The 27,747-nt window shown below is 38.4% G+C and overlaps 1 protein-coding gene across 2 annotated transcripts in view; it reads left to right on the top strand.

Annotated features, from left to right (window-relative positions):
• Positions 1–27,747, top strand: part of LOC5572937 — a 535,760-nt gene that overhangs the window by 108,013 nt on the left and 400,000 nt on the right. For both annotated transcript variants that reach the window (XM_021846848.1, XM_021846849.1), the window contains exon 2: positions 25,984–26,688. In XM_021846848.1, coding sequence (XP_021702540.1) covers positions 26,628–26,688 — 61 coding nt within the window. In that variant the 5' untranslated portion in view covers positions 25,984–26,627. The remainder of the gene's footprint in view (positions 1–25,983; positions 26,689–27,747) is intronic.

Below are 27,747 nucleotides of genomic sequence, written 5' to 3' on the forward strand. Positions count from 1 at the left end.
ATGATGGAAAATACTGAGTAATCCTAGAAGAAATACCTAACGATTACCTATATGAATTAATCCTTTATCGGATATCTGGAAAAATGCTTAGAATAATTCCTAGATTGTTTTGATTTTAAGATAACTTAACATATTATGGTAAAAATCAGTTTCATAATATTAATTTTCATAACAGTGTTTTGGCAGTTTCCTCACAATTTCCACCCGCTGTATTACCCGTAACGAGTTGCGTTACGGGGTAAGATCTACCATATTATTCTCTTGTTATATCTGTTCCTTTTAATACTCAAAAGTTACGGTCGGAAGAGTATAAAAAAGTAACAAGCCACTAAGACCCAACTATTTGTCCTAGATGATGAGGAGGTCGAAGTAAAAAAATGACTCAATCAGCATCTGAGGCTGGTTTCAAGTCATGATACAAGTTCTTTCCGAGTTCAAGTGCTTATTTTTTGATATCTAGGATGTAATGATTCCAAATCAGTTGAGTAGCAGACCTCAATAATCTTCCTGCTTCAGGGAATCTAAATGTCAAATGCGATGAAACCTGTTCACAGTTGCAAAACACCACTTTGAACCTTATAAGTAGAACCAATAATTTGATACGCTAGAGCATGGTCAAAATCAGTATCATTCAACGAGATCAGTGGCCGAACCGCTTTTGAGAGTTTAATGGTGACAAACTGTTTTCTCCAAAATGTATAAATAGCGGTATATTTTTCTGAGAAGGCTCTATGCAAAATGGTAAAGAATGATAATTGTGTAAAAAAACGACTACTTCATTATTTCTCAATAGTAATGAAGTAGAATGACAAGCACCTATACCCCAAAATATCAAAGAAAACTAATCACAGTGGTTTATCCCAAACAGCAACAAAAAAATCCATTGCGGACTGTTGAAAAGAACCTTCGAATGATGTCATGGTAAGATCTTCAGCAGAAGACTGATTTTAAGTTGAACTCTAAGAATTATTCAAAATGAGCTTCCCCTGGCTACACCCATACAACCGCCCTCACATGAAGTAAACTTTCCGGCAGAAGTTACTGACTGCCTGCCTGCCTGGCTGCTTGTCTGACGGACTGATTGCACAAGAAGCTATCCAAAGTGCCCTAATAAACGTATATATGTATGTAATCATAAGGCATCGCTCCCTCCTACAAAGGGCCTACACACCGTTGCGCGCTCGTCTTTGAGAATCTGTACTTGCGTGGCCTGAGAAGGTGCTTTCCGATGTCGGAGAAGAAAATGGTTTGAATATTGCCAAGGTACCTAGGCGTGAAATTTGTTATTAATGTATGCGCACATAGTCATAAACGTGTTTGCAAACTTGGTTCGTACGTGAAGCGCGCTCTTCATGATTGTGTCTATGTTTGCTTTTCACGTGAGGTTATGGTGGATTACAAGGTTCGGATGTTTTTTCGATATCTACGAAGATTATGAAAAGTTGTGAAGCCCCCAAAAATGTAACAATCATGTGGATATTTACTTAAACAAGAAACTTAACGATTATGGAAAAAGTTTAACACTCCAAACTAAATGGCCTTTTACAATTTAGATCATCATTTTTATTAAGTCTACTGATTAAGATCAAAAAAAAAAAAAATCCCGGGGATTCCAATTTTAAAACAAATTTATTTTAACAATCCTTGTTTAGAACCGTGACTTCGATTTTTCGTTGGGCCCGTTAGTGCTAGCGATGGTAATCCTTCTTGGACACCGTCTTGGAAAAGAAACCCTCTTAGAGGGCCGCTTCTTCTATCATTTATTAACCCTCTAATACCCAACCCCGCCTTTAGACGGGGTACACTTTGGAATTTTGTGTATTTTTTCGTAGCTCGGAAATCAAAATGATTTTATTTTTGGCTAAAACCTTGACTCATAACACGCATATAAGAAAAGTTTTTTATGACTTTTGAAACTTTTTTGTATTTTTGAAAATTGTTTGAAAAATTGTATTCTTATATAACCTACAAATACCCGGGGTTCATTTAACGTGTGATATAAAAAATCGTACCTTTTATATTTTTCTACGAGCAACCTATCACAAAAGAAGAGCTTGGTGGTATTCAAATAATTTTAAACCTGTTTTTCCGTTAAGTACACGGAAAATAAAAATATTTCCAGAAAAATATTAAAAATTTAATAATTTTAAATTAGCTTAAAAATTTGATTTTTTTTTTATTGCCAAAAATCAGTAACTAGAAGAGGCTTCAAGAAAAAATGACAAAGGGTAGGGATGTTCAAAAATAAAAATTATAAAAATCAAAAACTGAAATCCATAGATTTGCGAATAAAAATAAATCATTGCCCAAAACGTGTTTAGAACGATTTTAAATAACTAAAAATGATATTTAGATCGAAAATAAAAATTTGGGTATTAGAGGGTTAACTAAACATGGTTGCAACCTCAAAAGGAAGGGTGAATCTCCAAATTCACAACTTTTTCCAAAAAAGTGGGTTTTAAAACTTTTACTAAACGTGGCAATAAATGAAAGGGAGGACGTTTCTCCGGAATGCGCCGGAATTGCTAATGATGATAATTGCATCGAAATGAGTAATCGATACTTTAGACAAATTTTGTGAATATCAAATCGAAGCACCTTCAGTCCAGGCTCTTTGATTCAAGTGAGGAAGCAAAGAGTGCTGCCTATCCACTCTATGCTCCGAATTTGAAGGATTTGAGCAGGAGATCTTGAACTCAATTTGGGGAATCAAAGTTTCCTTCCAAATAGCAAAGAAAGTAGTTCAGCATTCAATGAATATTTCTGCTCAATAGGATCCGATTTAGCTTCTAGAATTGATACCGACAGAGATATCACTAAATTCAATTCTATCAAAGTTAATAATGCATCATTTTTTTTTGAGACCAGCCAGTTCGCAAGAGGTTACAATCCTAATAAACAATCTCAATTCAAAAAAAAGCACGAGGCCCAGATGACTTTCCAGCTGATTTAGTAAAATGCCACCATCTATTCTTTGCCCAACTACTACGTGATGTGTTTAATTACTCTGTTGAGACAGGCGTTTATCCTGATTCCTTGAAGATCGCCAGAGTGGTTCCAGTGTTTAAAAAAGGAGACAGAAAAAATATCGAGAACTATCGTCCGATTGCAGTATTGTCAGTTTTCAACAAAATAATAGAGCAGCTATTGGCTTCCCGCTTAAATGATTTTTTTGATCGGCACGATATTTTGTATCATATGCAATATGGATTTAGGTCTGGGTCCAGTACGTCAAATGTGCTATGTGAGTTAGTCGATTCTCTGTACGCATCGTTTGAAAAACGGAATATGGTTGGTGCTGTTTTCATCGATCTTAAAAAGGCTTTCGACACTCTGGACCACGAAGTTTTACTAGCCAAGCTAGCTGCTTACGGTGTACGTGGTCAAGCAAATAATCTTCTTCGAAGCTATTTATCGGAAAGGAAGCAGTTCGTAGTTGTTAATCAAATATCCAGCAGTTCAAAATGCATTCCAGTCGGTGTACCACAGGGCAGCAACTTGGGGCCACTGTTGTTTTTAATATACATGAACGACCTTCCCCACATCAACCTTAGAGGAGTTGTCAGACTATTTGCGGATGATACATCTATCTTTTATGAAGGTAAAACTCAAGCAGAGATTAAATCAGATGCTGAAGAAGACTTGCGTACCCTCAAAAGCTATTTTCAGACAAACATGCTTTCATTAAACATTTCAAAAACCAAATTCATGTTATGTATTTAGATCAACTCACAAAATGATATCAAACCCTACAGGACTGACTATAGACGATGAAACAGTGCCATATGTTGATAGTTTCAAGTACCTTGGACTTATAATGGATTCTTCCTTAACGTAGCAACACCATATTGATCAGCTATCAATTACACTTTCAAGAATGTGTGGATTGATACGAAAACTAACTGATTTCTTGCCTTTCAAAGCACTAGAAAAACTATATTTTGCATTCTTCCACTCTCACCTTCAGCATCTCGCAATAATTTGGGGCTCTGCTAGTAACGAACGGCTAAAGCGGATCCAAGTCCTACAGAATCGCTGTCTAAAATTGATACATAAGCTTCCTCAGTTGTATTCGTCTGCTCTTCTTTTTACAGATAGTAAAATAAAAACTTTACCGATTCGTGCTCTATACCACCAACAGTTGATGATCCATACGTACAGTGTAGTAAATCGACAAGATTTACTCACGAACATGCGTTTTTCAAGAAGAACACACAGCCATTCAACCCGGCGAGCCAATCACCTACCGATTCCAAGAGTGCGGACTAACTACGGAAAACGAAGTTTTGGTTACCTAGGACCTGTTTTGTTCAACAGACTACCTCAGACGCTAAAAAATTATATACCGTCATCAAAATTTAAAAAAGAATTAAAAATGTACTTAAAATCTAATGTAACTCTATACTTAAGATAAAGCCATCAATGTTTCACATCAGTGTAAAATAATCCCCCTTCAAAGAGCTTAAAGCTCACTGGGGGTTACAAATCACTGTAATTAACCAGTTGAATGCTTGTTATTTCAATTATGTGTAAAATTTATATGTTAATAAATGTTAATAAACTTTTGAAAAAAAGAAAAAAAAAAGAAAAAAAAGTAGACTGTCGCATTTTACCGAAAACTCTCAGACATCTTGAAGAGAAGATGCACAATTTTTTTGCTTATGACGACAAAACTGGACGTTTGTTCAAAGTCATCTTGAAAGGTCTTTCAAGTAACTATAAGTCACCTGAAGAGATCAAAAATGGAATAAATGATTTACTTGGATTTTCCTCAGTCCAAGTAATCATTATTAAAAAGAGAACCCAATCTGGCATTCTTCGGAAAGGGCTTTCTCAAGAATATTATTTAGTTCATATCAACAGAAGTGATCTAAATAATACTAAAGTTTAAGCAAGCAAAATTTATGTTCGATGTTTGTTTAACATGGGAACATTTTCAGAAACCATAAGGAAAATTTCAGAATCAAAAGTGCGGTCATGGTACCAAGCATTACCGCAAGGATGCTAAATGCATGATTTGCGGAGGTTCTCTCCATGATAAGGATGTTTGTCCTGTGAAGGAAGATTCCAATAAGTTTGTATGCACAAATTGCGGGGGCAACCATAAGTCGAATTTTTGCGATTGCCTTTCTCGCAAACGAATCGTTGAGGCATGTACCAGGCAGATGAACGGTAGTGTTTTTCGTTCCCGGAATACTCCATGCAGGATTTCCAACAATGCTCATTTTTCAGATAACGTTTTTTTTATGGAATCCAATTTTTTTTGTTTAATATTCTAACAGTCAGTAACATACATATATCAGTTTTTACAGCAACTTCTTCGAAACCTGAATCCAAGCTCAAAAGAGATCCAAACTTTTGTGTTTATCGTAATGATCGACATGTGAAGCATGGAGCATGTGAAGGAGTTGCAATCATCATTCAGAGTTTTATAAAACATCAACTTTTTTCGTCATTTGAAACCTTGATATTTATACTTTCTGAGTTGCCTATTTGCTTTTAAATGCACTGGGCAGCAAGTTAATTTGCTTCAAACTGAGTTGAGTAAATTGTCTTGGTGACTTTGATGCCAAATATCACTCATGGAATAATTCGCAAAATAATTCTAATGGGAGAATTTTATATGATGAGTGCTCTTCAGGACATTTATCAATTCAATTCCCTGATAGCCCTACTTGGTTTTTTCCGTTTTGAACATTAACACGGTAGAAACAAACTGACATTTATCATCTGCTTTTAAAATTGAAATATTTTAAAACCACTAACATTGAATTCGCCATTGCACTGCGAAAGCAAACACGGCCTTAAAGTTGTCTGCAGTTCAGGAACAGAACCATTACTCATCGCTTTGCCCCGAGAACTTGGCAACGTTTTCCGGGCTTCCGAGAAACGCTTGGAAGAGCATGACATACTGCATGTCGTCGCACCCAAAAGCCGGTCGAATATTGGACCATTCGAATCGAGAAGAGAAGCATACTTTAATTTTTTGTTTCATCGCTTCTGCCTAGAAACGGGAAAATGCTTCATAACTTTTGCAACCCTCGTGAAAAAACAACGAAAGAATTTAGGTCCCGAATCCGAACCAAGGCCCGGGTAGGGAAAACACATTAATTTTATTTAAAAGCATTTCCAGCTCATTATTAAAATATCATCGACAGATAGAGACGGACGCCGGGATGGGGAGTGTTTTCCACGAGGAAAAGCTTCACAAATTGAATATTGCCTCAGTTGGCTTTTGCCTTCCAGAGCCAAGCGGAAAGGAAACAAAAATCAGCTTTATCATGTTTTTATTTTCCCCCGTCGTCAGTGCTGACACCTTCCACGAAAATAGCGAAACGGGTGGCCCTTCAGTTTCCCGTACCCGTTTGAATCTAGGCTGAGGCCTGTAATATTGTGCTTTCGGATTCTGATAGCCCAAAGCTATATGAATAAAAAAAAATGGTCAGAAAAGTCGAAAAACACAACAGACTCCAGAAAGCAACTGCTCATCGGACGTGCAGCGACTCAGAAGGGTGCAGTAATCAACGAAGATTAGGGTTGTATAAATAATTAATTCCAGTTTGCTTTTGCTTCTGCTGGCTGTAAGGATGAGCGATATTTCGAATGATTCTGTCAAATACTGAGATAATGGTGCAATCATCTGTAAAAATGCTGGTTTTTAGGAATAATTCTTTTCAGTTTTTACCATGTACTTTTTATACAAAATTTGACTGGAATCTATTGAAATTTAAGTAGATGAAAAACGAATTTAGTACTACACCATTTAATTCCACTAGAGTTTGTATCCTTTGACAGATTTCGACCTCAACTGTAAGTCCGTCTTCCTTATCGTGTACAAGACTTAACTCGACTCTACAAAACTAAACAATGCTACAAAATTCGTGTTTTGTTTCCTTTCACATCGAGATGAGAAAAATACCTATCGCATACCCTTAGCTGACCGGCATGTCGAATTCGGTGGGTAGCTTTTCTTCGACGCCGAGGGATACCACCAAGAACGGCTATCCGGAATATGAACGTTAAATATCTGATGAAGGTTATTTTTAATTTAGAAATAACTGTTCCATCCCGTTTGTTGCGTAAAAAGGCGAATCTCAGTTGAAATTATGTTCAAGATATTCAACAGTTTGAGCACCACTGACTTACAAAGATCCCTAAGATTGGCGAAGACGCAACGATCGCTTGTCTGGCCTCGAAAAGATTTTGGTTTGTTGTTGTTTTTCATCCGCTGACCCACAAGACGAGATTAATGAAGTGAACAGTTTGGTATTAATGCGCGACAAGTGCCCTCAGTACTCAACCCATATCAGGGCGGGTATCTGGCGGCTGGTGTTGGCGTTTGCAAGACCCAGAAAAGAGTGCGAAGGCAAAGCGCTGATAAGAGCAATAATTTACCTCCCTAATTCTTCGCTCGAGCAGGCAGAGAGCGACTTTGTTGGAAAGAACGACAACGACGACGACGACCGCCAGGATCAGAACGAGAGCTCAAGCCGGGTGAGAAAAATTAGTTCCATCTAATTGGGGTTGAATTTTCTGGCCTCAGGACGCCGTTGAATTGCAGACAAATGATAACACCGGCTGTGAATTATTGCCCGCTGTGAAGCAAAGCGGAGTTGAAAACATACCTTTAAACTCATTTCCATCTAAATACAATTTAATCCGTACGGGATTTTTCTTCCAAAGACATTTAATGTACGAACTTTTTTTGGTTCTAATGTAACATTAACATCATGAAAGAGGAAAATGATCTAGCATGACGATGTTTGGTACAGCTTAGCTTAGCTTAGCTTAGACTGACTACACATATCAATGGTTGCTATTCCGTGATTGACCGAAGTCAGTGAAAATGCACAAAGAATCAACTAGAAGTTCGGCTGGGATTGGCCATAATCTTCTTCAGTGTGCATAATTCAGTGCCTCTATTTATTCAAGGTCAATAACGGCGCCGGCCACGTCCTTGCAGTCAGGTGGGATTGAGGGAAGGAATGTTAGTGAGTAACCTTTGCTATTTGGAGACCGTGTTTGCCTCTGCATCTCCACAAAGGTTACTGGGAGGGATGTTTGTTAATGGGGAGGATCGTTGGGTCAAAGGATTCACTTTGATAAGCGATTAGACCATGATAAACAATGATTTGTGAGATATATACATGCTTATACGTAAATATAATTGTTCATATAATTTCTATGTAGAGGACACTTGAGGTGACGAACCATTCAAAGTTTGTTGAACAAATACCTAAATGTAACATTCCTACAGCTGTCAGTACGAAAGCATGTGTTATTATATTTTACTCATTTGAAAAGAAACAAAAGACTCAATTGGTTGGGACATCATAGAACACTCTTATTCTTATGCCGACACTTACAGTGGCGAACCATCCAAAGTTTGTTGAATAAAGTGAACCTTTCGCAAGTCTACACTTGTAGTGTCGAACCATTCAAAGTTTTTTAATTACAAAAATAAAGGTATATAAGGGGTGTCCTGAAAAAAAAATGTTAAACATAAATAAATCATGAATCACAGTTTGTGTCGACACTCACAGTGACGAACCATCCATAGTTTGTTGAAACATCATATTTACATCCCACCATTGTAACGATTAAATGTGCAGTCATACATATTTTATAGATTAGAAATAGTAGCATGAAACGAGCTCACCAATTGATCCATTATCCTTGACTGAGCAGCCACAATCCACTTTCGGCTTCACTCGTTTGCTCGGCTAGCACACAGAAAAAAAAAAATAGGCGCGCGACCCGAAAAAAAACACGGACGACAGCTCGGGCTTTCTTGACGCACTGCCCAGGAGCAAAGGTCAAGGTCGTCGAAAGATCAAAAAGAACGAACCGATCGCGGCACTTTTTAACTTACTCCAACCGAACTCCCCGATCACGCCACTTTTTCACTTACGAGATCGACGCGCGACATGTTTGATCCTGCCCTCGTCGCTCGCTCCGGCAAAAGCAAGCGTCAAGGTCGAAAGATCAAACAGAACTCTGAAGAAACCCGATTCACATTTTCAACATAAACCCGATTCCCTAGCATGACGATGTTTGGTACAATAAATAAAGTATAGGTAACTTCCTTTCTGGTTGGTAAATGCTGGACATGGCGTACCATTGGTACCTCGCGTACCTGAAGAATGAAATAGACCTTTGTTTGGTCCTTCGCCTCCTGCCCAGCAGCTTCTATCCCTACCTCCTCGTAGTACTGGCCGGGGTGCGAGCAATGTCAGGGAAGATCAGGTAATCAACTCCGGTGGTAACTTTGGTTGACGACTGCTACACACCGGCAGACAGACATGCGGTCTCGTCGAATGCAGGATCCGTAACATGTTAGCACTCTGCTCCACGGGGTCTTCGGGCTGCGATCTAGCTCTGTGGAACCTTGTGGGGTGAGGTTGGTGGAAACCCCTCGTGCTCGCGGACGGGATAGTACCACATTGGATGTTGGGCACAAGAAAGCGGGGACTAACCCATCAGTCGTCCCTAGGCCCTCACCTCCATAGCGGTCGGTACTATTCGCTCTCTCTCTCTCTCTCTCTCTCTCTCTCTCTCTCTCTCTCTCTCTCTCTCTCTCTCTCTCTCTCTCTCTCTCTCTCTCTCTCTCTCTCTCTCTCTCTCTCTCTCTCTCTCTCTCTCTCTCTCTCTCTCTCTCTCTCTCTCTCTCTCTCTCTCTCTCTCTCTCTCTCTCTCTCTCTCTCTCTCTCTCTCTCTCTCTCTCTCTCTCTCTCTCTCTCTCTCTCTCTCTCTCTCTCTCTCTCTCTCTCTCTCTCTCTCTCTCTCTCTCTCTCTCTCTCTCTCTCTCTCTCTCTCTCTCTCTCTCTCTCTCTCTCTCTCTCTCTCTCTCTCTCTCTCTCTCTCTCTCTCTCTCTCTCTCTCTCTCTCTCTCTCTCTCTCTCTCTCTCTCTCTCTCTCTCTCTCTCTCTCTCTCTCTCTCTCTCTCTCTCTCTCTCTCTCTCTCTCTCTCTCTCTCTCTCTCTCTCTCTCTCTCTCTCTCTCTCTCTCTCTCTCTCTCTCTCTCTCTCTCTCTCTCTCTCTCTCTCTCTCTCTCTCTCTCTCTCTCTCTCTCTCTCTCTCTCTCTCTCTCTCTCTCTCTCTCTCTCTCTCTCTCTCTCTCTCTCTCTCTCTCTCTCTCTCTCTCTCTCTCTCTCTCTCTCTCTCTCTCTTCTCTCTCTCTCTCTCTCTCTCTTCTCTCTCTCTCTCTCTCTCTTCTCTCTCTCTCTCTCTCTCTCTCTCTCTCTCTCTCTCTCTCTCTCTCTCTCTCTCTCTCTCTCTCTCTCTCTCTCTCTCTCTCTCTCTCTCTCTCTCTCTCTCTCTCTCTCTCTCTCTCTCTCTCTCTCTCTCTCTCTCTCTCTCTCTCTCTCTCTCTCTCTCTCTCTCTCTCTCTTCTCTCTCTCTCTCTCTCTCTCTCTCTCTCTCTCTCTCTCTTCTCTCTCTCTCTCTCTCTCTCTCTCTCTCTCTCTCTCTCTCTCTCTCTCTCTCTCTCTCTCTCTCTCTCTCTCTCTCTCCAACCTCTTCCGGAATTAGTAATACCACCTGCTTCGAATAGCAGATGCGCTACTCCGACAATCCTCCAGACGAGGGGTATTGAAGACTAAGGGTATAGTTTTTTTTTTTTAATAATCTTATTTAAAGAGATTTACCAAGGCATCTAATTAATCAAAACTCAAAAAACAACTCATAGTCCTGGCAGATTATTCTACTTCCCAGGGATGGTTACTACTATTGTTTCTACTAAGTTGGTAACGAGCTTCTAATTGGTACATAATACACAAAACAGGGATGATGTTTATGCTAATTATACAGTACAAAAATATATTACAGTGAAACCTCCATGAGTCGATATTGAAGGGACCATCGACTCATGGAAATATCGAGTCATGGAACAGCAATCATTTGGAAAGCTGCTTCTAGGAACCATCATAGTAACCATGAAATTTTGTTTTTAGTATGCTTCCATGAGTCGATATCGAGTCATGGAACATCGACTCATGGAGGTATCACTGTACAACTAAAAATAATGTTCGTTGTTGGTTCATATTTGACTTAAGTTATTTTATTTGAAATATCGAATAACAAGACAGACTAGACAGTTCAGTAAATTAACCTGAATAAAGATTTAAAGATTTGATGTCATACTTATGCCACGAGTTGCCTCTACAATTTACTAGTAGGCTTCTTCTAGATATTCCTATGTGATCCTTCTGAACATATCTTTGGGTGTATCTTCTCGGGATTTCTTTGAAAATCCTGGGAATTGAAATCTTAGATCTTTTTTCGGAAATATTACGGAACTTTCTGACAAAAATCCAGATATTTTTTCTACTGGATATTTTTAAAGGAGTCTTTCAAAGATTCCCTAGGTCTCTAATAGAAATTATTTTGGAATTCCTCCGAACTCTGAGGTTTTTTTGAACAATTTTCTAATATTATTCCGGTAATATTCCTGGGATTCTTACGAGAATGCCTCTAGATTCTAACGAAAAGCATCTTAGACGTTTTCGGAAATCCTTTTGGAATACTTTCGGATATCTTTCGAGGAAAATCCTTCTGGAGCTCTTCTAAAATGCCTCTGTATTTTTTTCGTCAATATCCTTATAATACTTCTGGAACTCTTCCGAAAATGTTGTTAGAACTCTGCCGGATATCTTTGGATGAAACTTTATGAAAACCTTATTGTTATGTTTTTGAGGATCCATTGAACACTCAATAGCAGTGAATCAATTGTCACCCAACACGCGGCAACAAAGACATTGTCATCTCCTATTCCTGTTGCAACTATTTTATTCCACAACATCAGTTTATCATCACTTGAACAGAATATGACAAAGATCGATCACCACGTGCACAGCGATTTTGTGGGCTTCGCATTGCAATTTTCGAGAACTTTCTTCATGTTGGTAAACATTGACACACTATCGAACAGCATCCATAAAAGAAATTTGGTTTTGTGTTTAAAATAACTGATTAATCGCGAGTTGGAAAGGTTGCAACAATGTTGCGCCCTGTGATTGTCATGACAATTTTGCTTTGGATTGTGTCCTTATCCGCAACAGTTGCAACAAACGGTTGTGAGTGAACTTGCTTTGTTGTTTACTTTTCGTCTATTTTGATGACAATTTGATTCACTGCTCAATACTAGTGATCCTATATAGAGAGATACGCGGAAGTAAAATGGAAATATTTGGCAACAGATCAGCAGTGCTGATTTTGCTCGGCGTCGAGAACAATATTGTAACACGGACATGACTTCATCATCGCTAAAAATATTATTTTGTTTCGTTATAGATCTTTGAGCTACACATTCAAACTAATAAACAGCCCAAAAAATCAACAACTAAAAATCGCATTGAAAAATATTAAAAAAAGAAAAATATTTCATTTATTTTGCTTCATGCAAAATTACTTTTACCGAAATAATTTCAAGTGGATAACATTACTCCTCAAGAAAAGTTCAAAACAAACATAACGCATGTTCGTTTGGCTCACACTTTGACAGCTCTCGCTGCTCGATTGGCTCACACTTTGACAGAAATGTCAGCTTCCGCGAATCTCTCTTATAAAGGATTTCTACTCAATACTAGTTTTGTTTTTTCGAAAATTCTTTCATTAGTTCTTCCGGAATTACTTCTAGAATGCATTCCTCTTGGATTTTTCAAGACATCTTCGTGGGATTATTATATAGAGTATGTCCATATAATTCTTTCGGAAATAGTTCTGGAATACTTCTGTCTTCCATTCAGAAATTTTGCTGGAAGACTTCATCATATATTTCAAAGATTTTTCGTTTTTATTCGAGAATTATTCCTGCTCTACCGTAAAGCTTCTGAGATTCATCCAGAAATACCATTCAAGGATGCTAACAGTCGTTTTCCTGTGATTCTACCGTGAATCGTTCTGGTATTCTTCCGGGATACCATTGGGATTTCTCAGACAATAATTCTAGGACTTTTCCGAACATCTCTCTGGGATTCTTCTGAAAATCCTTCTGGGAATTTTTCTGGACTTGTAGAAGAATTTTCAAGAGAATCCTGGGATAATTTGCAAAAGAATCTCTCTGTGATTGGATCTGAATGAATTTTGGAAGTATTTCTAGAAAAACTGCTTAAAAATTTCCTTAAAAATCTTAAAAAAGTGCTATGAGGATTTATGGAATACTTCCAAATAGATTTTTGGATGTATTTCAAAGTATTATCCAAAAGAATCCCAGAAGTTATTTCGGAAGAATCTCGGTAAGATTTTCAGAAAATTCTCAGGGTTTTGGAAGAATTCACTAAGACATCCGGAAGAATTCCTGAAAATTTTCCGGAATAATTCCAGAGCGTTGTCCGGAACAAATCCAGACAGATTTACGGAAGAATTTCAAACGGAATTTCCGGAACTATTTCAGAGTAACTTTTATTAGAGTATAGGAGGGGGATGGACCTGGTGTAGTGGTTAGAACACACGCCTCTCACGCCGAGGACCTGGGATCGAATCCCATCCCCGAGAGAGTCACTAAAAATTTTAGTGACGTCTTCCTTCGGAAGGGAAGTAATGCCGTTGGTCCCGAGATGAACTAGCCCAGGGCTAAAAATCTCGTTAATAAAGATAGAAAAAAAAGAGTATAGGAAAGATTTACGTAAAAATCTCAGTGGTATTTTTTAAGTGTCCCAGAGGGCTGTCCGAAACTTTTCTTAAGGACGGATTCCATGTCAAATCGGTCAGTCACAGAACCCGACCATCTTCGATTTGGATTAAATTTTGCACATGTTTTTGGTATGGTGTGTTTTCCATAGAAAAATTGATCATTTTGACTCAAGTATAACTTTTGAAAATGGCCTATAAATTTTTGCATGCAACTTTTTTGAAAAAATCTAAATTCAAAACTGTTGATTTGAGAGAAAAAATTCTATGAAGAAGTTGTAATGAACCGTTTGGACTATAAGAAAAAAATATGCACTGAAAAAATATTTTATTTATTTTCATAGAAAAATCAATAATAAAACTTGAATTTTAAATTACACAAAAACCTCATTTTTATTATTTTTTAAATTTCCACCATAAAATCTTGATAGTAAAGAAACACAAATAACTTATAAATCCTCAGGAGGATTTTCAGAAGAATCCCAGAGAGCTGTGGAATTTCTTGAAGAATCCTTAAGTGTTTCAATTTAAAATCTTATATGAACTTCTGAATGAATACCAGAATTTATTGAAGAAGAATAGATCATTAATGCACAAACTTTGGTTATTCTGTAACTTTTTCCTCAGTGTTCAATCACAATTGTTTTTTTTTTTTTTGTGCATGCGTGCACGCAATGTATGGAAGTGGTAGAACGAAGCTCACAAGACTAATAAGAACAACGAAGAAGGGGGTGTGCAAAATTGTATGAAAGTTTAAGGCGAACATTCCAGTTTGCTTGGATTCCGCCGGGGACTACGACAAGGTGATGGGCTTTCGTGTCTGTTGTTGAATGATGCGCTAGAAAGTGTTATGCGGAGAGTCGGGCTCAACAGCCGGGGTACGATTTTCACGAGATCCAGTCAATTAGTTTGCTTCGCGAATGATATGAACAATGTTGGCCGAACATTTGACAAGGTGCCAGACTTGTGCACCCGCCTGAAACGAGAGACAGCAAATGGTGGACTGGTGGAGAGCGCGTCCAAGCTAAAGTACATGCTAGAAGGCGGAGCCGAGCGTGACAGTGCTCGCCTAGGAAGCAATATTACAATAGACGGAAATGCGTTGGAGGTGGTCGACGAGTTCGTCAACCTAGGATCCTTGCTGACGGCTGAAGATAACGTTATCCGTGAAATACGAAGACATATCATAAGTGCAAGAAGCTGCGGTCAAAATAGATTAACCCTCGCACCAAATGTACCATGTACAAAACTTTCATAAGTCCGGTAGTCATGTACGGGCGTGAAACGTGGACGATGCTCGAGAAGGACCTGCAAGCGCTTGGAATTTTCGAACGTCGGATGCTTAGGACGATTTTTGGCGGTGTGCAGGAAAACGGTGTGTGGCGGTTAGAGTTTTCAATCCCGGGAACATTTCCCGGGAAATGAGATTTCCCGGGATTCCCGTTTCCCGGGAAATGATTTCCTGTTTCCCGGGATTCCCGTATTTCCCGGGATTTCTGTATTTCCCGGGTAGTTCTATTGAAAAAGGATTGACCATCCATTTTCAAACCTTAACTATCGTATAATTTACTTTTCATATCAGTCTTACCAATGCAATTATCTTGCTAGATAGCTAGTGATCTATTGATTTGTTGTTTTTTTTTAATCAAATAGTTGTTGATAAAATTGATAGCTCTTTGACGATATGGTTTTTTTTTTTTAATAGATTATATGCTATACAAAATACAGGATTTTTCGAGGGATCATCCATTAATTGAGTACGCTCAAATAGTTTTCATGGATTTAACCGTCACATTTTCCATCTTTAGACTCTAGTTGGTCTTTATTCTAGTGTTTGGAAGGTTCAATTTAATGTTGGTACAGGTCGGACTCAGATAGCCGTAGCGGTAAACGCGCAGCTATTCAGCAAGACCAAGCTGAGGGTCGTGGGTTCGAATCCCACCGGTCGAGGATCTTTTCGGGTTGGAAAGTTTCTCGACTTCCCAGGGCATAGAGTATGTTCGTACCTGCCACACGATATACACATGCAAAAATGGTCATTGGCAAAGTATAAGCTCTCAGTTAATAACTGTGGAAGTGCTCATAAGAACACTAAGCTGAGTAGCAGGCTCTGTCCCAGTAGGGACGTTACGCCAGAAAGAAGAAGAACAGGTCGGACTCGATTATCCGTTGTATCATTTTTTTTCACTCCGGATAATCGAATCTTCCTAATAATCGAATCACTAAAAGAAAAAATTAAATCTGCATTTAAAGAACTTAAATATTATATTTTTTCGTTGTTTTGATTTTATAATGCAGTGGCGTAGCCAGAAGTTATTTTAAGAAACAGTAGGGGTCTTGGGAAGAAATTATTTTGACCGGCATACAAAAAACCTCTTTTTCAAACCCCCTCTTTTACCTACATCCAAAGCTGCAAAACCATTCATATTGTATATTGCAATACCAAATTAAATATATGCAAAAAATCTCAAAATCAAGAATATCAAAGAACAAACTCCGGATAATCGAGTCCATCCTGTACATATTATTTGAACTTCATACGATGTGTCAAGAATAATCTCCACATGGACTCAATAGTAAAATTTGTGTTGTTCTGAAACCTAACGTACACAACGAAATCGATAGATTTTTTTGAGAAACATCAATAAATTATTTAAAAATAGGATGTAGGTACCATACAAGTTTACTGGTATAAACAAATATAACATAAATACGAATAATTAAAAAAATAATCAAATTTGCTTAATTTTCACATTTTTGAAAATTTCCCGGGATCCCGGGATTTCCCGGGAAATGGCAAATTTATTTCCCGTTTCCCGGGAAATCAAATCCCGGGAAATTTGAAAACCCTAGTGGCGGTGAAGGATGAACCACGAGCGCGCCCAACTCTACGGCGATTCCAGTATCCAGGAGGTGGCCAAATCTAGAAGGATACGATGGGCATAGTATGAAGTGCGTATCGATTTGGAGAGCGTGGGGCAAAACCGAGGATGGAGAGATGCGGCCACGAACCGAGTATAGTAGCGTGATTTCTGATTCAGTGTTATCTGTTTAGATGTTAACCAAGCAAATGAAATTAATGTTTTGTGGGTGTAATCCCAACGTTCGTATCACATTTCTCACGCATTTCACCGGCTTCCACTTGTATCTACTGGGTCAAACCAATTGATTACCCATTACTCATAATTTTAGCGCTTCACCTCATTCCAGTGCTACTGTAACAAACTGCCGCAGCGATAAAATCATCGCCATTGGAGCCCATCTCCGACCCCTTACCTGGCCCATTACCGTTGATGGACGACCTGGCGAACGCATCCGCCTCGATGGATGGCACCCCGACCGGATGGAAGAAAAATAATTGTTACAAAATACCACTATTATTTCAAATAACGTTACCATTCAAAATTATTATTTAAGCGAACGTACTGATGCAATGCCAAAAGTGTAACAAATTTTTTATAATATTTGTAACAAAATTTAACATAAAAAAATAAAAACAAAGTTACCATAAATTATATCAACTTCTGTTATTTTTAACTACTGTTGTAGAAATGTGATATAATCTTGTTATATTATTCTGATCGGCATCCCCATAGCCTACAAGAAGGATGTGGAAAAATTACCCTGAATCGTGTGTAACTATGTGTGTTCATGTGTGTTCCGCTAGTAGCGCAAGAACACATCTGGCCGTGAGCATCACCAAAGACAGGTGATTTCTTAAGCACAGCAGATTCGTACGTTACCAGCCTCCTAGCAGAAAGGAGAAAAACGTCTTGCAGGAGACCGACAACCGACTGCGCTGGATTCATAAATATAGATGATATCCCATTTGCTGTATTTACAGAACCCGTGCAGAGGCGAAATGGTTTGCACGTCAATTTGGAAGGAAAACATGCACAGGGTTACCAATTTTGTTGAACCATCTTTTATCCAAATTTTTGTTGTTAGATCGACATCGCTTTTCGATATCTAAAATTGTTATTAGCACGTTTTGGTTAATGACTTATTTTTATTCCTTAATTTATGAATTTTGGTTTTTGATATTTTCAATATTTTAGTTTTTTAGAGGGTTTATTTTTCTGGTAATCAATTTTTGGTACAATTATTTCGGGTTGTTACGGGTTTTATATTCCTAAAACATGAAACCCCAACACTGGCAACTCTAAATCGTAACCGAACCACCTACTGGTCTTGATAGAAAACACATTCATCTCATCGTGCCATGTAGCATGTCGTAACTTATTTTTCTTCTCTCATTTCGTTCTTTGTTCCAGGACTCCGACGACTCGAACGAGACGTACACGATCCCCATCTGGTTCTGCCACCGGTGCTGCCAAGTGCCGTTACTGTTGCTTCGACTGGAAAGATCTCCTCGGACTTCTTGGGCCCTAGTAAAAAAATAAGATGAAACACGTGATATCCCTAGCACCAACTCTGCCACCTTCTCCAACATTGAACGAGAAGAAATAGAACCGTGTCGACGTAAGGCGGTCCCTAAGGCACTACAAAAAAGGTTTGAGCGAGAGGCACAAAAAAGTCTTTCCCCAAGCAGAAGGCAAAAGCGCTTCAAAGTTAAATGTTAGATACCGAGGGCAACAGCAGTCGTCGAGCCGCCTAAAGTAACACCCAGCAGCCCCTCAAGACTTCGGCGAAGGCGACGACGACGACGCCGGGCACAAAAACCGACCTCCTGTTATAAAGCGAAAATATACGCTGTAAGATGCGTTGGGGTCGCGGCGCCATCGTTCGGAATGAGACAGTGAATAAAACATAAAATTAAAATAATCCACAAGGAACGGCACGAGGCAATACATTTATTTGCGCTCGTTCAACGTTGTTGGGTGTCCTTTTGCCTACCCGCCCCCGGGAAGGGATGACTGTTTCAAATTGCACCATTTATTGGGGTATTTTCCCCGATTTATTCCAAATTATTGATAGCAAACTAATTGAAATTGAAAATGAAGTTATTAAACTTCCACTCGGTTGGTTAGCCGTAAACTACGAATCATAATTAATTAAAACAAGTGATTAGAATGATTTAGAAAAACTGCTCAATATAAAAAAAAACAAGTTAGCCCTAAAACACTTAGTGATCAATGAGCACTTCCACAGTTATTAACTAAGAGCTTTCTTTGCCAAAGTTGCCATTTTTTGCATTCGTATATCATGTGACAGGTACGATGATACTCTATGTACAGGAAAGCCAAGGAAATTTCCTTCACGAAAAGATCCTGGACCGACCGGGAATCGAACCCAGACTTTCAGCATGGCTTTGTTTTGTAACCGTGGACTTTAACCACTTGGCTAAGGGAGGAACTACATAGAATAAGTAGTGTTTTTAAAAGAGGCATTTCATTTTCATTATGTCAAACATGCCAAACTTAATATTCAAACCTTGAAGCCTCTTACCCTCTGGTTCTCTTTGTACTGTCCTCCCCTATACCGTTGGCTCTGGTGTCGGCAGCAACGAGAACGTTCTTTGTTTTCATCTCAGAAAAAGCATTTTCCCTCACTCATTCAACGTGGAAAGCGGACCGACTGGCTTTTACCTACGCACACACACAGACAAACATAGCAAATGAGGAAGACATTGTTCGAGTTTTACAATGGGCATGGGACGCTTCGGGGTCGACGCGACGGCTGACGGCAGTGAGGGTCTTTTTCGGTTTTTTATTGAGATAATTGTGTTTACAATCGGGAAATGGGGTCATTTTAAAGAATGGTTCGATTGGGGAGAGGAAGGTTTCCGACTGAACGGGGGGACCCGATGGTCTTAAGTGATTTTTAAAGAGACTTTAGTTTGACAAATTGTTTGTGAATGCTGAAGCTTTTGCGTTTCTCGTTGCTCACAATGAAGGGGTGTTATGTCATATAACCGTTCAAAATGGGTCCATTGACTGATAAGTTTTCTAATAAAATAAGTGAATTAGTTTAGTCTCTCAGACAACCTGTCTGAATTGGCTATTGGATAACTCAAGGCTTTCCTTATCCGAATGGTAAGAGTCCGCGGTAAAGCCAATGCAAAGCCATGCTGAAGATAATGTAAATTTCTTTGACTTCCTATATAAGAAAACAACGCTTTCAATTAATTCAACCTTGATATATAACTCAGTTATCGTGGCAATAGAAGATTGCAACGATTTTTGTCTAAGAATATGAATAATTTTATTCGACATTTGTTCCAAAGTTTCAACATTGGATATTCTATGTAACTCATTGGTACTCTACCAGGGAGGGAGTTAACATGCGGTGGAGATACTGCTATTAGACGCATTAAATATGCATTTCTTTTGGCGATCTGGGGCTACTTATTGTGGCTTTTTGAGCTAAATATCTGGCACATAACTCGACCTTACCTTGACTGCTCATATACATTGAGTATCGCATCACCATTTATGGTCAACGCCTTCATTATACTCTTACCATCATTGCGTAGCTGGAAATTGAATATTATACTCTACTGTACGCCCCAAAAATGCCAAGTGTACCAAGTGTACTTGCAAATTTAGCAAAATTTACATCTCAACCTCATCCCATTTGGGTTCACACCTCACAACACGTAGTTCCCAAGCCTTGCACCAAATCCTACCACCTGTGATCTTTTTTTCTATGTGTTACTAACGTCGCCTTCAGTGCCCCGATAAAAGTGCAAAGTAGAAATAAGCTTACAAAAAGCATTGCCACTACCCTCACTTTACCAGCATCAAAGAGTACCGTCAAACGGGGTGACTAACAACACAATGTGATTTTTAAAAGTTCAATTTTTAGCAAGCCTGTGCCCTACATACTTAACCTTATCAAACCAATTTGTTGAAACCTCTATCATCGTGACAACATGTCTACTTGAAGGTTTCAAATAAAGAGCTTTTGGATTATGTGGGAATATTATTAGTTAAGTTTTGGAAACATTAGGAGAAACCTTCCTTTTTTGCAAGTATGAAGAAAAAAATATCCATACTTTTTTACAATCTACTACAGATGACACGCAGTCGTCGTCCTTTGGTGGAAAGACCTGTGTCGTTCGAGAACAGTTTTTTTTTTTGACATCCCTGAGGTAACTCATGTAAGTCAGATGTGAATATCTATCTTCTATATATATTAATAAAAATTGAATGGTGCTTGTATGTCACGAAACCGCTTGCCAATGGGTGAACGGATCTGAATGATTCTTTCTCCGTTTTTTTCGTTAAGAGTTTCGACGTGTTTGTGTGTATAAAAATCCCAGAACAAAATGCTTTTCTGAGGAACACCAGCTCTTACAGGAAGTTTTTCAGACTTGAAGTTCTGATAACTAACCTGAAGTGTACGATTTGACAGATTACTTTAGATCAGTGATTCCCAAAGTGGGCGAATTCGCACCCCTGGGGGCGATTTTCAAGCTCAAGGGGGCGAAAATTTGTAAAACAGAATTTGGGGGGCGAAAAATCCGGAAAGGGGGCGAAAAAGCTAACATGGGAGCATTTGAAAATAATTATTCATAACCTTAGGAGGACACACATCTGAAGGCTAATCAATTCCAAACTTAAATATTCCCAGGACTATTTTACCTTAGATCTCTAATCATTGTAATTTTAAAATTATTATAGACAACATTACATGATTGTCAAACACAAAATATTTGTGTTATTCATTGAGTTTTTTTAAATATCATGTGAGCTTTAAGAATGGTCAGCATTTGAGATTTCCACGAGATTTTGCAGATGCCCAATATATATAAGGACCTTTTTTTGTATGAGAACTTAAAGGTTTGGAAGTTAATATTTCTGGTTTCCAGTTTTTACAAAAAAATCTACAATACCATTTGTGATGTTTTTAATCATTTTATAAAAAAAATTTGGAAAATTGAGCCTACAAAAATCGCGTTCCAGCGATGCTAAGGACAAAAAAAAACTCTGTTTATAAATAGATTTTAAGAAATTTCAGAGATGCGTTGGTATTATACCTCCAGAACGTACGAAAAATTCGAGTTTTTCTTGGTGTTAGAAAAATACCCTTTTGATAAATTGAATTGATAAATGAGTTAAAAAACTTTTTAGATTTTCATATAATTTTCAGGATTTTTGGATTGGATAAAGAAAAGCGTAAGAAACGTCAGGCATTTATCACTCACAATTTTTGAAAATTATACTAGTAATTTTAGAAATAGCAGATAAATCATAATTCTCGGGGTAAGATCTTTCAAAAACGAACAATTGCGAACAGAATAATTGCAGTTCACCCAAATATGACATATTCATGTATAAATAAATGCGTTTGCTTGGAAAACATTGCAATTGGTTCAGTTTTGGAGAACTTTGCCCCCAACTACGTCACAAGGTGCCTATGAATACATTACATTTGTTAAGTTTAAACTAGACCAAACTTTTACCGACTAAATCAGTAGCTTGTAATGCACGCAAGATATTTTTAAAATTGATATTATAATTTACAGCCCAGGTTACCGATATTTAAGAAAATATTTTTAAATGTACATAATTATTAGTTCATTAGTTATTGTATTATGATTCTTTGGATATGCGAGTCGAAGACATTTTTTGTCCTAATTAAAATATTTGAATCACGTATCAGGGGGGCGATTCCAGATTAATATTGGCCTCAAGGGGGCGAAAGTTGAAAAAGTTTGGGAAGCACTGCTTTAGATTATTCTATAAATGTATGTTGGAAAATTAGAGTTTTTTTTTTAAGTTTACGATCAAGCCTTCATGCCAAACACTGTCAAATGCTTTTTCTATGTCTAAAAGAACAAGACCAGTAGAATAGCCTTCAGCCATGGAACGAATCAAATTTGTTACACGTAAAAATTGATGAGTGGTCGAATGTCCATGGCGGAATCCGAAATGTTCATTGGCTAAATTAGAGTTTTCGTTGATGTGGACCATCATTCTGTTCAAAATGACCTTTTCAGTTTTGATGGAGGAAAGCAAACTGATTGGACGATAGCTGGAAGCTTCTGCAGGATTTTTGTCTAGTTCTAAAATTGGTACAACCTTAGCATTTTTCCATTTGTCAGGAATTAAATATATCAACTTAGAATAATAAGTTACTTTCTGGAATTTTTTCGATGAGGATTTTGAAAATTCCATCATCGCCAGGAGCTTTCATACTATTGAATTTTTAAATTATAGTTCTCACTTCTTCCAAATCAGTCTCCCAGGCATGTTCGAAAACGTTCTCTTGATTGAGAATATTTTCGAAGTCTTGAGTAACTTGATTTTAAATTGGACTAGTAAGTCCTAAATTAAAATTGTGCGCGCTTTCAAACTGCATAGCAAGTTTTCGAGCTTTTTCGCAATTAGTAAGTAATAATTTGTTTTCCTCTTTCAATGCCGGTTTTGGCTCCTGAGGTTTTTTCAAAATTTTAGATAATTTTCAAAAGGGCTTAGAGTACGATTGAGAAATTCTATTTTCAAAATTTTTGTTTCTTAATTGTGAAAAAAGTTTCTCGATCTTCCTGCAAATCCTGTCATATAATTTTCATAGCAGGATCGCGAGTGCTTTGAAATTGCCTTCTCCTAACGTCTTTAAGACGGATCAAGTGTTTAAGATCATTATCTATAATCACGGATTCAAATTTTACTTCACATTTTGGAATTGCAATGCTCCTGGCTTCAATAATGGAATTTGTTAAAGTTTCAAGAGCATTGTCAATATCAAGTTTTGTGTGTAAAGAGATGTTAACATCAAGTTAAGAGTCAATATATGTTTCATATATATCCCAGTCGGCTCGAAATTAATGAAAGTGGAGCTGATAGGATTGAGAATTGCTTCATGTGATATTTGAAATATAACAGAGACATGATCAGAATAGAAATCAGCATGAGTAACTAATTGGCTACAAAGACGACTAGAAGAGGAAAAACATGTAGAGCTATCAGGGTATTGAATTGAGAAATATCCTGAAGAGCACTTATCAAATAAAATACTGCCGTTGGAATTACTTTGAGAATTATTCCATGACCGATGTTTGGCATTAAAGTCACCAATGACAACGAAATGTGACTTATTGTGAGTAAATTATCGCAAGGCAGTTTGGAGCATATTAACTTGCTGTCCAAAGAATTGAAAAGGCAAATAGGCAGCTATGAAAGTATATTTACCAAGCTGTTTTTTTTTTCAGAAATACCTCAAGTATCAAAAATATTAGTTTCAAGTGACGAAAACAGTTGATGTTTTATAGTCCTGATAATGATTGCAACTCCCCCACATGCCCCATCAAGTCGATCATTACGATAAACTAAAAAGTTAGGATCTTTTTTTAGTTTTGATCCAGGTTTCAAATATGTTTCAACTGCTACATGCACGTTATTAGCTGTAAGAAAATTAAACATTTCGTCCTCTTTACCATTCACAGATCGAGCATTCCAGTTTAAAATATTTAAATTGTTATTTATTGGATCCATTAGAAAAACGTAATCCAATAAAAATTTTGTTAGTAAATTTTACACCTACTTGGACTGCTTTAGTCATAGTGGTGGCTTTGAACATTGCAATTGTTCGGTTAGAAAACTAAAATCAGATGCAGACATATCGCTTGAAAGGGGTACATTATCTGATGATTTTTCGTTAGAATTTTCGGTAGACGAAGAGGTGGAGTAGAAGTTTCCTATGGCGGCAGGATTTTTTTTTAACAATTTCAAACAATTAGAATGGGTACTCACAGTATTAATAGGGAGGAGTTCAAATTACCTGCTACGATCGGCAAAGGATTTTCCTTGGGTAGATACATTCGAAATTGAAAGATTCGAACGGCTACCCGACGGTTTAAAATTAGTTTGTGAATGAGCATGATCTTCCTGATGGGTATGATTCCTAATCAAGCGATCGTTAACTGAAAAATGAGCACCGTTCGAAACTCTACCAGGGCAATCCCGGAAACGTCCATTATCGTAACGGATATTATTTTTCATCTGCCTGGCATGAGCCTGGCACGAGCCTTCGCGAAGGGCAAGCCCAAAAATTAAACGTATAATTGCCCCCGCAATTTGCGCATACGAACTTATTGGTATCTTGCTTCACTGGACAAATGTCTTTGGCGTGAGAAAAACCTCCGCAAATCATGCATTTAGCATCCATGCGGCAATTTTTTGTACCATGATCCCACTTTTGGCACCGACGGCACTGAGTGGGGTTTTGGTAATTTCCTCCAGGTTCCTGGAAATGTTCCCATGTCACACGGACATCGAACATAAGTCTAGCTTTTTCTAAAGCTTTAATATTATTTAGATATTTTTGATTGAAGCGAATTAAATGATATTCTTGAGAAAGCCCTTCCCGAACAATGCCAGATTGGGTCCTTTTTTTCATAATGATTTCTTGAACTGGGGAAAATCCAAGTAAATCATTTATTCCATTTTTGATCTCTTCAGTTGACTTATAGTCACTTGAGAGACTTTTCAAGATGACTTTGAATAAACGTTCAGTTTTGTCGTCATAAGCTAAAAAATTGTGCATCTTCTCTTCAAGATGTTTGAGAAAATGTTCGCAATCTTCATGAGTTTCTGGCAAAGCGCGACAGTCTCCTTTCTTTGCGATTTGGAAGGAGACCTTCATTCCCCTAATGGAGTTCAAGATATTCTGCCTAAATCCTTCAAATGCGGAACAACTGACCACAATAGGCGGCTCTCTTTGTTTCCTCACTTGAATCGAAGAGCCTGGGCTAGAAGCTGCTTCGATTTAATGCTCGGAAAATTTGTCAAAAGCATCGTACATGTAGGGTAGATGTACCAATAGTGGAGGTACTAAGCACTATTGAACTTCATTTAACCGCCTAAATTCAAGAAGCGCAATTAATGTACATGTTAATGTTGTAACGGGTAGTAACGACCATTGACTTAATGAGAAAAAAATATTCCATCGCAGTAATCCACGGCATGTCAGTAAAAAATAATACCTCCATTATTGGTACACTGTTCCTTTAGTTGCGGTATATTTTTAATTTGTGTTCCTATAGTTGCGGTATCCGTTGTTTCCTTATGGGATCCTCCACTATAGGAACACTTTACCGCAACTATTGGAACAGGTATTGAAAGTTTTAGTAATTTTAGTGATATTTCATCAGTTTTAAAGCAATTTGAACGCTCTTTTCAACTATTCCGTGTATCAACAGGCCAATACGTCGATTGGCAGTGTCGGTTCTGCGGCTAATGTAATAAAATCAGTGCAAACGGCACTATCGCAACTATAGGAACACCCACAACTAAGGTAACGCTTACCCTAGCATGAAAATGTACGTCTCTCCTAATCCAAGGAAGTCAAACTTCGGTAAAATAAATACCCGATGGTATTTATTACGTAGCGATTAGGGCATCAAATTGCTCTGGGCTAATCTAAATCCTTCCATTTTCATCCTTATAGTGTTAGGGTTAAAAAGTTTTTGAAGTCACCCCATTTGACGGTACAAGCACCAACGAACAAGCATTCCAGCGAGAAAATTGAAGCAGCGCAGCGGAAGAAATAAAAAAAGTTAGCTAACCCCCGAAAAAAATACAGACACGAGGAAAAATAAAATAAAGTGAGTGTGTTTCGGTGGGAAAGAAGCGCGCTTAACCGAAAGTGGGAAATAACAATAATAATAGCACGAAAAAACGGCGGCTCCGTGACCCGTAAGCGTTCTTGTGTGTGAGTGTGGGAAGCAGATTATCCCTTTGTGCGGCCTCTACCGAAAGGGAGAAGGAGAATCCGGGCGTGGTTTTCCAGAGAGAGTGAATGAGGTGCCAGCGGCAGCACCTTTTGTGAACTTAACAGCGCCACAGCAGTGCGTGGGTGCCGTGCTATTCCAGCTCTACCCGTAGTGCAACGTTTTCCCGACTACGGGAGGGTGGAAGAAACACCGTCAAGTGGGCAGCAGATATAACAGCAAGCAACCGCAAAGTGTACCGTTTTCGTATGCATACGCCAGGGAACGGCACCACAACAGCCATCATCGTATGATAAAGGAGTGAAACCAGGGAAGCACCACTTCCTACTCCCCGTGCTCGGTTTTGGAACCGGAACCGAATATGTGGCTCCCAGCGGTTATGGATTTACGGCTCCCGATACTCTGTTTGCTGATAGTAGCAGGTACGTACCCAACCATTGCAGTTTTCTGCTTCTTTTTTCACCCATTCTTGTGCACCGAATTTACAGCCAAGCACTTCGAATGTGCGAAACCGTGCAAACTGACACACTTTGAATGTATCTACTTGGAAAATATGCGGCTGCTGGGAAGAGGGCTCTATCCGAATCATTCTCACTTTGGCTAGTGATTTTTTCGTCGTCTTACTGTTCGGTGTGCTGAATTGTGGTAAAGTCAAGTTGAGAATGGGTCCTTCAGCTATGAGGTTCGATTTATTCCATAAACATACAATCGTTTTTTTTATAAATTTGGAGTAGGTAAAAAGAATTTTACGTTGAATGAATCATAACGTAGGGTTTCAATGCTAGTAATGGACCCATTAGTAGCTGAAATTCATTCTAGACGCTTTTCCGCAACGATATCTCAGACGCATATATGTTTTGTGGAGTCTGACGACAAATTCAATGTCTTTACTTCATAGTACGTCTATGAAACATACAAAATCATTCGATTATTCCAGCGAAATATGCTTTTGAAAAACTGTTGTCCGAATGCCTATTATGGACCCTCCCGGGGTCCATAATAGGATTGTTTACAAATTTGACGTTGCGTATTATGGACCCTCCATTTGATTCCCATGTAATCCGGCTCGCTGCCGACGAGCCTATTATGGACCCACCTGGAAATGCGTATTATGGACCCTATTGTGTGGTTTCATTTACAAAACTGTTCAAATATCTGTATTTATGTGTCTCAAACCAAATATTTTGCCTGAAACTGCTGACTAACAATGTAATCGAAGTTCCCCCGGTGGATTTTCATAGGAATAAAGTTGCTTTGAGTGTTAATTTTATGTTTTTTTTTATAGGGGGTCCATAATACGCAAAGGGTCCATAACCGGCATCGACTCCCTAAATTGACTTTTGCTATGTAAATGAAATTCAAGAACGGGGCCAGCCCCGTGCAGTCAGAATGATACAAAGCTTTCTTTGCTACAAATCTCTTAGAATTTAGTCAAATTATATTTAAAGATTCGTGCATACTTTCATCGTGAATCCCTCCTG

Source organism: Aedes aegypti, chromosome 2 (assembly GCF_002204515.2).
Source record: "Aedes aegypti strain LVP_AGWG chromosome 2, AaegL5.0 Primary Assembly, whole genome shotgun sequence".
Lineage (NCBI taxonomy): Eukaryota > Metazoa > Arthropoda > Insecta > Diptera > Culicidae > Aedes > Aedes aegypti.